The sequence below is a fragment of the Branchiostoma lanceolatum genome, chromosome 2, assembly GCF_035083965.1.
Source record: "Branchiostoma lanceolatum isolate klBraLanc5 chromosome 2, klBraLanc5.hap2, whole genome shotgun sequence".
NCBI classification, from domain to species: domain Eukaryota; kingdom Metazoa; phylum Chordata; class Leptocardii; order Amphioxiformes; family Branchiostomatidae; genus Branchiostoma; species Branchiostoma lanceolatum.
The window spans coordinates 4,219,032-4,231,242 of NC_089723.1; the positions used below are offsets into that span (position 1 = coordinate 4,219,032).

The window sequence follows — 12,211 nt, forward strand, 5'->3', positions numbered from 1 at the left end:
AAAACCTTTCGCCTGACCTCCAACTGCGACTGCAACGCAAGAGACTACTATAACGTACATTTGAATTCTCCTAGCTTTTACCATTTGAATACTGTAAATGCATAAATGTTCGCAGTGGTTTTATGTTCGCGGTTTTGGCGGTGAACTTTCAGCGCGAACTTAAGAATCAATTTGCCCACCTATGACTGTAGCACTACCATTGTTTCAAACGCGAACTTAAAACCACCGCGATCTTTCTACAAAATCAACCAACCCACTTATAATTCAAAACGTTGATCACTTCATTTTCCACTGGCTTCTTTTAAAAAAAGGAAGTCAAACCCAACCATAGTCAACCATATCTAACATAGAACTTATACTAGATAACTAGTCCGTTTTTCATGTATCTCCATGTACTTGTTGGTCTGCAATTAGCCTTTTGGCATGAACTTGCAATAAAGTTATTATTGTTATGAATAGTGCATAAATCCCCTGTCACACTTGAGCATATATACAAGTCCGCATGAGTTGCGATTTTGGTTTAGGTTAAGTTTGCAGCCGAATAAGGGATTTCTTAGATTCGATCACTTGGCTGCACAACGGTGGGTCAAAGTAGTAAACAACTTTTCCCCCGCAAACCGTACTTGAACCAACGAAATGTAAGTGCGCAACCCACGCGCACTTGAATATACGCACAGGTGTGACTGGGCCCTAACGTTACGTTACTTGATTGAATGGACAACTAATAAATATTTGAAAATGTCCATAGCCTCCGATGAAGCCAATACTTTTGGTCTCCTCATCAGGTCGAACAGCCTTGATGCAAAGCTACCCCCTTGGCAGTTTTCGAAAAGTTTAATCTAACGTTACATCATGGTAAAATAATCTCGGGGTCAACTTGTCCAAAGACATTAATTATCCAAGATGTATTGATACGATATTTCGATCGTGTTATTTATAGTTGACAGAACTTCAGAAGGTCACAAGATGCAATTTTAACTCATCACATCGTCAAGTCTAATACGCTGACTTATGCCCTCAATTTTCGGCCGGTAACCCTGCCCCCTTGGACGGTAACCCTGACTCCACGTGGTCCGAATTCTTCACTTATCTAAATCAAAGGGTATTGACAGAGGTCAGGTCCAGTATGCAAACACTGCAGTCTGGGTGTGTGTATGCTTGTGTGTTTATACAATAACTTTATTGCACAACAATTGTACAAGGCACAAAGTATGGCATTAACTGGTACATAGATAACATTCTATTAGGCTAATTAATCTATCTTGTAAAATATGGTGTAGTAGTATGGTTGTCGCAGCTGAGTGTTGATTATATCTATATGGTATGACTTCGGGTTCAGCCATAAATGTCCAAAACCGTGGTAGCTGAGGATATTTTTCACGTGGACAATCCAATCATGTTCTCCTAAAAGAACAGTATTGTATGCTTCCCGAAGTATGGTATCTTCGGGTAAATGAACTAAGAGATGCCAGTATTTTACAAGTTGCATTTCTACGTCCATAATCTCCTTTGCAGGCCTCCCGGGTGGCGCCGGCATTCATTATTGGGGGGGGGGGGGGGGGGGGGGGGCTGATCCGCGATCTTCAACTTGTTGGGGCCAGTTTCTTTTTGGCTGTGGGACCGTATCTGCTTGCGGGACAGCATCTGCCGCATGTCCCATACCCCCAGCCAAAGAACCTGGCCCCTGATAAGTTGAAAATCGCGAATCAGCGCTACCCCCCAAAATAAACGCCGGTGCCACCCGGGAGGCCTGATAATGCTTGGGTCACCTTTCCAATCCGGGGCCCGGCCGGGCAGTCTTTGGGAACGTTAAGTATGATATAAAATACCATTAAAAGCACAAAACGTGCCAAAATTATCGAAGAACATAGCTTGTGCATATCTATTGATAGACATTTTGATTTTTCCTTTCCGCAAACAGCCCGACCGGGCCCCGGCTGGGAAATGTGACCCTAGCATAAGGAGGCTAGGGTCAAGGGCGACATTGTCGTCTTTGAATTACTACCTTTCCTACCAGTACGGTAGAGACCAAGTTCATCAGATTGGAAGCCCGACATTGTGTCAATGTGTCCAGCGTATATCTCACAGGATCAGCAGCTACAATGTACTTGACAGTTTGTTTATAACATAAGATGCGAGATTGTAACTAAAGAAGCCTGCATCTCAACTCGGATCATTTAGGAGATCAAGGCACATGCCTTCCTACCCCTTCTCCACTCATTAGGTTATCTTCTACTTAACTTTCCAACTTAACATGTACTCCGTTGGCCCACAGGATAACGTGGGCGTAAACCATCCGATTACAGATGACATTCAAACATACTTTATTTCTGTGCCAGGATTTGAAGATTTCCGCTGCGGTTCTAATATATTCCGGGCAGGGAGTTGACTTCGTCAACATTTGTACTGGCGTTTGGCAACAGCTAGTGCAGAAGTCGGTTCAAGAGCTCTGCTCTTCCGAGGAGACGTTGTGACAAATCCTACCGAGATCCAATGCAACAAGCCGATATAGGGGACGGGGCCGAAACCTACTATACTTCTTTATCAAGCTTTCTTACTTCTTTCAGAAGCTATCTGTCATGAAAAATATCAAGACCATGCCAAGGACAAGGATCATGCCAAGGACAAATGATTTTTAAAAAAAACTGGAAGCTGCTGCAGTACCAAGGTCACACACAAGGGGCCCAATATCGATCTTGACCTTCGTCTTCGCAACACCTACGCACATACCACATATCATTACAATCCAATACCTTCGTTTTTCATGTGGGTAATGAGGCACAAAATATAAATCCTACACTGTCTGTAGGACTTAATTTTGAATAAGTAAAGTAATAGGACATATCGTATATTTAACACATTTGTCGTGTGAATGTACTGGGCCATCCACATTCGCCCATTTAGTCCTAATAAAGAACATATGCGATGACGATCAGCTGGCAAAACTGCCGCATGATATAACGCCTTCGCTTATTGTCACGCCTAGTGGATTACTTCCTAGTACTCAATGTGGAATGAGATATGAAACCCAGAGGTTCCGCTGCAGTACCATAGCCAGCCACTAGGCGGCTCAAAATCTAACCATTTCGAGTTCTCAACAAGACGTATTCACAAACCAAGTCTCAAGACAATCCATCAAGGTACTCTTAAGTTATCGTGTTGACAGAAGGAAGGACACACACACGAACGCTGACGAAAACATAACCTTCTCGGCGAAGGTAATTTATTTATTTATTGAGATTTACCACATGTGTGGAAGGATTGACATAACAGGTGACTATCACTTTTTCAAGACGTCAACCCAGACCAGACTGTAAGGTTTGGACCATCCCACACCGGGACATGCCCTTATTCTTTTTCGAAAGGTGTGGTGGGTTCTTTAACGTGCGCGCGGTGTGGCTCTCCCCAAACACGGGACCTCCATTTAACGTCCTATCCGAGGGACGTCCCTAACCGAAGCTAGGTACTCATTTACACTGAGTGAAGTGAGGAAATTTGTGTTAAGTGCCTTTCCCAAGGGAACAACGTGCGGGCGCATGTCCAACTCGGGTTCCCTTGTTTAACGGCCGAATGTTCTAGCCGTTACGCCACACGACGTAATTAAGATCGGACACTTCTACCCATCTAAAATCCATCAATAATCCCTTCCAGGCCCGTACGCCTCCGGCCCGGCACCACCAGGCGGGTTGAACAGCGTTCCTACCGCCAACTGCCAGCGGCAGTGTGACGTCACGGACCGTACCCCGGTGTGTGGATGGGACGGAAAACAAGTACGACAGTACGCCGGTACCTGTCCCATGGCCATAGCCTCGTGTATTCAGATGCAGCCCATCACGGCCACACCTTGTGGAGGTGAGTCATAGCCTCGTAGTAGGCTGCTATACAGTTCCGTCACCAAATAAAAGACTCTTTTTACACAACCAAGTGATTTATTCAACCCGCGTTTCCGCGGTGACCATCTGTCACCTTCCTCAATGCAATTTTGACTGGTTCACATTGCACTGCAGCACAGGTGTCGCTGCTTATAGATTCAGTGACTTACCAACCTGATGAAACTTTTCACAGAGCTCTGTCACCATCTTCTCTCCTATGGCTCTAAAAATCCTTTTTCTAAGGGTCAGTCATCTAATAAAGGACTTATCATTATATGTGGGTCTTTATATGGTATTTGAAAGACTTCATATGATGAAAACCACTGAGTACAGCAAATGCTTGTGCTGACTCATGCAATTCTCTGGCCTAATCGTTGCTAGTTTTTTTAGAATGATGGTCATTTTTCTTCATTGGTTGATCGTTGCATTATATTTCAAAGTCGTTAATGTATAGCTTTTGAAGTCCACAATAATCAGTGGCCGTGTGTAAGATGCCCTGTTCCTTCCACACTTCAGGGGCGACGGCGTCCTGTGCGACCGGCCAGTTCCCGTGCACCACCGGTGCGCAGTGCATCCCTCACCTCCAGCGGTGTGACGGCGTCAGGGACTGCAGAGACGGAACCGACGAGGTCGCCTGCCCGCAACGTCAGTCTTAAATTGTGTATTCAATTACTCTGTTACTCGAATTAAACCCCTGTCACGCTTGTGCGTATATACAAGTCCGCATGAGTTGCATATCAACATGTTTTTGGTTTAAGGTTAATCTCCAAGCAGATCTATAGGTTGCACAAAGACCGTATCAAACTGGCAGAGGAAGTACCTTTTGCAACCTCCTTCTTCCAGTTGGATACGGTCTTTGCAATACATTGGGTCTGGTTGGAGACTAGTTTAAGGTAAGTTTGCAGCCGAAGACGCAATTTCTTTGGTTCGATAACTAGGCTGCACAACGGTGGGTCAAAGTAGAAAACAACGTCTTCCCCGCAAACTTTACTTAATCAAAAGAAATGTTCATGCGCAACTCATACGCACTTGAATATACGCACAAGTGTGACAGGGTCCTAAGTTTGATTCTGTTTATCTTACGTTTGGTCAAGACATTTGCTTAACTTTATCTAATCTTGTGTAGCTTTTTGGTTAAATATGTTGAACTTGAGTGCAGCTCCACTATGTGAATCGTGTAATAAGATTTAGACAAAAATGAAAAAAAGTCTGTCTTAAAAATCATCCACACTTGCTTCAAAGACAGTACTCAAGAAGCATTATTTTTGCTGTCTTATTTGTTTTCCTATTGAACTATCTAAAATTGCTTTTCTTTTATTTGCATATCAATTCATAGTTCGTGTTTAGAAACCTGCTGGTAGACAAATCTTGCTCAGACTAACTGATGAAAAGTAGTGGATGCTATTTGAAACGTCTAACCTTTTTCAAAATCATATCCAATTGCTTGAGTAACTGTTATGATGATGACCCTGCGGGCTTGATTACGATCCTGTGGCCCTAAGACCCCCTCTCCTAACATCCGCTTAGGCCTTGGCTACATACCAGCCAATTGCAAAAGGTGTAATGATTCTCTTTAATCCTCCCACAGCAAACCCCTGCAGTTACAACGCATTCCGCTGCAAGTCCGGCGCTTGCATCCCGAAGCTGAAACTCTGCAACGGCGTGAGGGACTGTACCGACGGATCCGACGAATCATCGCCACCTTGCGGTAAGGAGTCGCCTTGCAGATAAACTGACCAACTTTGAAATTGTGACGTCATTATATTTTTGCTGAAACACACACACACACACAAAGAGAGAGAGAGAGACTCGCATGCGCACACATACTGTACATACCCACACTCACGCACAAGCCCAAACACATGCACACACATACACGCACACACACAGACACACACACAGACAGACACACACACACACACACACACACACACACACACACCACACCGTGACACACACACACATAATCATTTGGAAATTCGTACATGTACTACGTAGGGTAACAGTCACCATCTTGATAGCATTAGACTGAACATTTCCATGCGTTGTCTCACTGCCAGGCTCTGCCCCTGGCCCCGGTCCAGCTCCTGGCCCCGGACCTGGCCCCGCCCCTGGCCCCGGACCGAGCCCCGCCCCCAACTGTTTCGTAATCTGTCACAAGCACACCAGCCAGTGTGACGCTGCCTTCAGATGTGTGGTGGGTACTGGTGTTCTCTCATTGAGACACCACCTGTAGCATAGTACAAGTATGGAGCCGGTAACAGAATGTCTGCCCACTCATGACGCTATGTGTTATTGAAAAGGAAAATGTATTGCATGTAAAGAAACTGTTGTGTCGTCTTCTTCATTGTCTAACGTGGGCTTAAGGTCACAAATTAAGCTCTTGATAACGTCGCACAAAACAATTATGCTATATCTAATTTTCGACCAACCCTAGTTCGGCCTTCCCTTGGGGAACTGACAAACTTAGTTTCACTTCTGACACGTGACCAGTGTGTCTAAACGGATCATCATTACTAACGGAAGCTGTAGGACCGGTTTAAATTGGGAATGTTAATTATTTTGTTCAAGGAAGATAGTTCAAAGTTTGAACATTAATCTACCATTGAAGAGCAGTGAAATCATGCCAATAGCTATCATTATAGGACTCAAATACATGTAACATATGTAGTTTATGGCAAGGAGAACATAAACAGATACCGATTATGCAAATAAATTCCTAATTTGCATGATTAATGCAAAAGTGCCATAATACTTCCAAGTGGTAATAAATAATTGGATTGTAAACATTGTGACCTGTGTAACTCAGTTAGAGGTGTACTTGACCAAACATAAATTATGCAAATGTGGAGGTCATTTGCATAATCAAACTTTTTCATGGAGATATGATGTCTCGAACTCTTGTTTCCTTTTTTTTTCTTTCAGAACTGCCAACATAACACGGAAGGGTACAAGTGTGAGCGGTGTAAGGCCGGGTACTGGGGAATCGCCACCAACGGCACCCCGCTGGACTGTCGTCCGTTCACCTCCTTCCCCGGCTCCCGGCCGCCAACCAACCTCACGCCATGATTGTAATGCGCTTAGGGCACTGTCACACTTGTGCGTATATTCAAGTGCGTATATTCAAGTGCGTATATTTAAGTGCGTATGAGTTGCGCATTATCATTTTTTGGGTTAAATAAAGTTTGCGGGGAAGAAGTTGTTTTCTTACTTTGACAGCCTGGTTATCGAACATAGGAAATCACTTATTCGGCTGCAAACTTAACCTAAAGCAAAAACATGTTAATACGCAACCCATGCGGGCTTGTATATACGCACAAGTGTGACAGGGCCCTACCACACTTGTGCGTATACTCAAGTGCGTATGAGTTGCGCATTAACATTTTTTGGGTTAAGTAAAGTTTGCGGGGAAGAAGTTGTTCTTTATTTACTTTGACCCACCGTTGGGCAGCCTGGTTATCGAACCGAAGAAATACATTTTTCGGCTACAAACTTAACCTCAACCGAAAACATGTTAATACGCAACTCCTACGGACTTGTACGTGTACGTACGCACAAGTGTCAACGGGGCTTTATCTAGTATTGTTTTCGCGTCATGACTTCTATAGTCGTGTAGTTAAATTTGAAGAATGAAGAGCGTGAGACAGTAGGTTGATAGCAGTTGATAGCCTGTAAGTAAAACTTGGACCTTAAATTACTAAGAAACATTCATCAAACAATTCAAACTCTTTACGTCCCATTGCTTCAACGATGTTATTGTTAGAATAGATGTTAGTTGAGTTGAGTTTATTGAGTTTATTGAGATACCCTTTAGCCCCTCTAGGGGGGTAATCTTCCAGGGCTCATAAACACTACATGTACATCACAAAATACATACATACACACATAACTACATAGTTAAGGTATTGTGAGACCCCCCCCCCCCCAAATCCATAGATAGATACTTTATATAATAGTTCAGATTTTGCTTTTACGTCAACGGTGTTATTGTTAGATATGTTAGGGAACTAAGGCACCATGCCCCCCCCAAAAAAAAATTAAATCATTTTTTTTTAAGTTAAGATTTGTAATAACACACCTGTTGTTGATTAAAGGTCAGAGGTTAATTGTAAGTAGTAATTTGTTGTTTTGATTAATACTGTTTACCATTAGTATCATAGTTATTACTTTTGTATTAAACATATATCTTATTTCATTAGATATTAGATATGAAACTTTTTATCATATGGTTGCAAGTAACATCAAAGAACAAGATCTTGACAGCCATTAGTTATGAAATATGATGCTGTCGAGGACATATTTGTATAAGTCTGTAGAATTTCTATAACAAACGTATGTCTTAATTATGAATTCTGAATGCAGATGAATAAAACTGACGAGAAGAAAACATCTTTTAACACTAATGGAGATGGCGGTGTCAATTACACGAAAAAGACATCGCAAGGGATATCACAGAAGCGCTGCCTCGAGTCGTGAACTGGAGATAAATAGTTACGTTTGCTATGATGCTGGGTGTATTTTATGTTAATTTGCATTCATTTTAAGGGATAGAGAGAAAAAAGCAGACTTCCAATATATATACCTCATATCTTTGCCAAACGATGTTAGCCTTTACAATTGCCATATTAAAAATGTTTTTCATTGATTATGTAAGTAAGATACGTATCGGTAAAGAGACCCAAAGTCGCAATCTCTTGTGTAGACAGCTGTCATTCAGCGCCATCTAGCGAAGTTCCGATTCATAACAGGTTTCTTAGCAAGGTACATGCTCAATATTAACATCTAGGATAGCTTCCTTGTCTACCAATGTCGTAATTTGTATAAACATGTCTAATGTTTCTGTTTGACAAATACTATATATAGCTAAATTTTGTGGTTTGGAAAGTAAAAACTTGCATTCTAGGCCTAGCTAATGTGGAGAGAGAAAGTGACACAGATCTAGAGCCCTATGATTAACTATCATTAAGACGTCATCCTTGCTTTGCTTGCCGACAGGCCCGTAGGTGGTATGACGCAATGCGCCCTGCAGTGTATGTCGTATTACAGGGTACGGGCCTGGTGGTGAGGCATACCAGAGTTGTGGTGACACTTTTGGAAAGTGGGAAAGTGAAAACACTTTAGCTTACTGGTCGTGACAGAGAAGACAGACAGCATTTACAGGTTCATTGTACTAGCTCTTTCGACAAGTTAAGTTAAAAGTGAACCACAGCTTGATATGCCATCCTAAGAATTGCAGCCCTTTTCAGTACAGTGTATATCGGGTGAGCTACACAGCCGGGATTCGAACTCACCGGCTTCGTGGTCGAGAGGCAGGGATCGCTATCCACTGGCAATGGACTGATCACACTACTAGTACTGTACTTTGCCTCATACTGGTTGTCGTGGTCGGACAGTCTTTGCATAGCAGCGCATACCGGCGGATCACAAACTGCCCGGAGCCGCGGAGAACTAACTAGGATGGCACCCGCCGCCTATATCGTACGATCGAGAGAGTCTTGAGAGATACTCTCCAAGCAGAGGTTCGGCTTATTCTTGCCGTATCAGTCTAGGCTTGCCGACAGACTGACAAAATAGATAGCCCGACAAAAACACCAAAAATATGTCAGAAAGCCGGAGTCAAACCTCTGCTTGGAGAGTAGTTGAGAGACCGGTTTTGGTTCAAGTCCTGTTTGCTTTCAGCTTTACATAAAGCCGGTGTCACAAATAAGAAATTCAGCTCGGCCGACGTGTTGGCGAGTTTCAAGTGTGCATTTTCGGCCGAAGTACGGCCGACGTCCTGTCGATTACGCGGGCTTCGGGCGATTTTCAGAAATAAAAGTTGATCCAAATATTTGCTTTTTACCAGGTTAGTCGATACTGATTTCGTCCATGTCCAAGAGATGGTACCATCTCATGGGAGATTTTTAGTTTTTAGTGTTCGACGGACGTCGCCCGAGATTTTCATTGGAAGATACGGTCGACGCTCGGGCGATTTTGACATTCGGCGAGCTACGGGTGATTTACAAGTTCGGCCGACGCTCGCATGAATTGTGACGCCGGCTTAACCCTGACGGGGTCCACCGCAATGTGGCGCCTTAGGTCCTCTGCATCAGAGCAAACTGACGTCTAAAGACGGCAATACTGAAAGGGTCGGTCGGAAATTCAAGTGGGGGCTGCATTTACAACCACGTAAAGATACCGCAACCAGCTGGCTGGAGAGGTCGTCATAGTTTAAGCAGCTTCTGACAGCTACAGTCTAGGCTCTGTGTTGTACATATATTGTACGGTCGGTATTGCATGTCATTCTCAACGACGAGACACTATAGCTACTGATATACTAGATATAGCCGGAGGAGGGCTATGTGTTAACCGGTATAAGATCTTATACTGCCCTTCAGCGTAGGCTTTCGCCTTACCGTGAGAAGACAGAGCTATGCCTGTGCAAGCTTCCACAGTTCCATTCCGGGGATTCCTGAAACCGTTCAGGCTTTACAGATCCTTAAGCCCCCTCTCACTGGACCCGCGGCACGCTGGCGGCGTCGCTGCGGCCGATCGAATTGACAAAGCACTCAACGAATTTTATCGACAAAAAAATAATCTTTAAGCTTTGTGCGTTTTGTTGTCTTTTTGGTCATACTTGCACGTTTTGAATGATATTCCCATCATAAAGTCAAGGGTAACACAAATCTTGTTTAGGACGCAGCGACGCCGCCAGCGTGCCGCGGATCCAGTGAGAGGGGGGGGGGGTGCTTTACCGGCGCGTCGGGATTAAGATCGACTTTGATCCATAGTCAGGTCGTTCCAGTGATGAGGCGAAGTTTGACGAATGCGGCCCAACTTTTCATGTAAAGAGAACCATGTGGCGGCCATGTGGAATGGGTTTATCTCAAACTTGTGCCAAGGGGAAGCTATAGCCTGGGATAGCGCTAGACGATAACCCCATTTTGGCTGGGGAGAACATCATACGCGAGTTTGCACCCGGTCTCTCTTGGCAGCCGATCTCTGATATCTATCGCTACGGTCTGGTCAGTTAAGATGGCAGATTTTCTCCCCGCGCCAGAGGTAATTAGGGGCCGTGTGCTAACTGTGGTGGCGGGGAAAGTTGCTTCCCCTGCCGAAGGATTAGCGTCTGTAGCGCGGTGTTCTGGTTCCCAGGCTAAGTGGAAGCATTGGGGGCTTCCCACAGTCATTGTGGGTTTTGTCTATTAACGTCCTTGTGGTAACTTCATGGGCTAGGTTACTTTCAAATATGCGATGCAATACCACTTAATGGATGCGGGGACTATATGTAAATATGTCAAACTTTAAATTTGTACGGATGAACGAATTCGAATAATCGAAATACGGAGAGGAGGATTAAATAAAATAGAAACTGAGCACATCCACACCTTGAGCGTATAGACTCAGCTCAGAGCGTATGGCATGAGGGGAATGAAAGAAGAATTAACGGAAGGAACGATATATAAAAAAAAAGTCATGACATTGCCCAGCACCAACGGGCTTTATATGAAAATGAGTGAATGAATGAATGAATGAATGAATAAGGGAAAATCCCTGAAATCCCCAACGATCTGACAGGTAAGAGATCGAACATCTCAAAGCTTTCTGTACTAAGCTTTCTGAGCGTCAAATGAGCAAGGCATTTTGTGTGAATGATGAGTGGATGAAACCATGCAGACGAAAGACATGTTTGATACTTTGAACTGTACGTGGCACAGTGCACTTTACGGTCAGGGGAGGCCCCGAGGCCACGACACACATCTCGCAAACCTCGAGGCCTCCTGACCTCGTGGCGTACGTGAGATTTTTCGGCACCCCTTGCGCAAACATCAGAGATTTTCCCACCCGTTTATCTAACGTAAATTTGGGCAGAGGAGTATGTCTCACCAAACTGACACCAACCTCCGGGTTAACGAGGACGACCTTACAGTAACCGTCTTGATGATTACGCTGCTTCTTGGGATGGTGCTACAAGACACACTCTCCAGTCCATGGCTAACTTTCCTTTGTAAGGTTGGCATTAGTAGTGGGCAACCTCAAATCAACCGTACACACTCATGCCATATCTTCAGAAAATACGCTGTAGCCGCATAGTTCCCGTTTAGAACGCTATTTGAGCCCACACCGACTAGATTCGCCTTCCGTGTGGCTTTTTCAGGGAAAAGAGCTCGAACTCATTTGTTAGGTTGACATGACCAATGTAGTCGTTACAACTATTACTAACACGTAAAACAGGCTGACCTTACCGCCGGGTGTCGGTGGGGGAGTGACACAGCCTCTGAAGTTTCTTGTCTCTTTTTCATTTTTATCGAGCTCTGTAGATCCTTATCCTGTGTCGGGAATTGTCAACAGACGCGTGT

General features: G+C 44.1%; 1 protein-coding gene across 1 annotated transcript; it reads left to right on the forward strand.

The window, feature by feature from the left end:
• Positions 1–3,248: 3,248 nt before the first annotated feature.
• Positions 3,249–8,275, forward strand: LOC136426522 (MAM and LDL-receptor class A domain-containing protein 1-like). The gene is made up of 6 exons (XM_066415187.1): positions 3,249–3,273; positions 3,652–3,852; positions 4,389–4,517; positions 5,461–5,580; positions 5,933–6,069; positions 6,798–8,275. The coding sequence occupies exons 1-6, from the start codon at positions 3,249–3,251 to the stop codon at positions 6,939–6,941; spliced, it is 756 nt and encodes a 251-aa protein (XP_066271284.1). The 3' UTR covers positions 6,942–8,275.
• Positions 8,276–12,211: the final 3,936 nt, after the last annotated feature.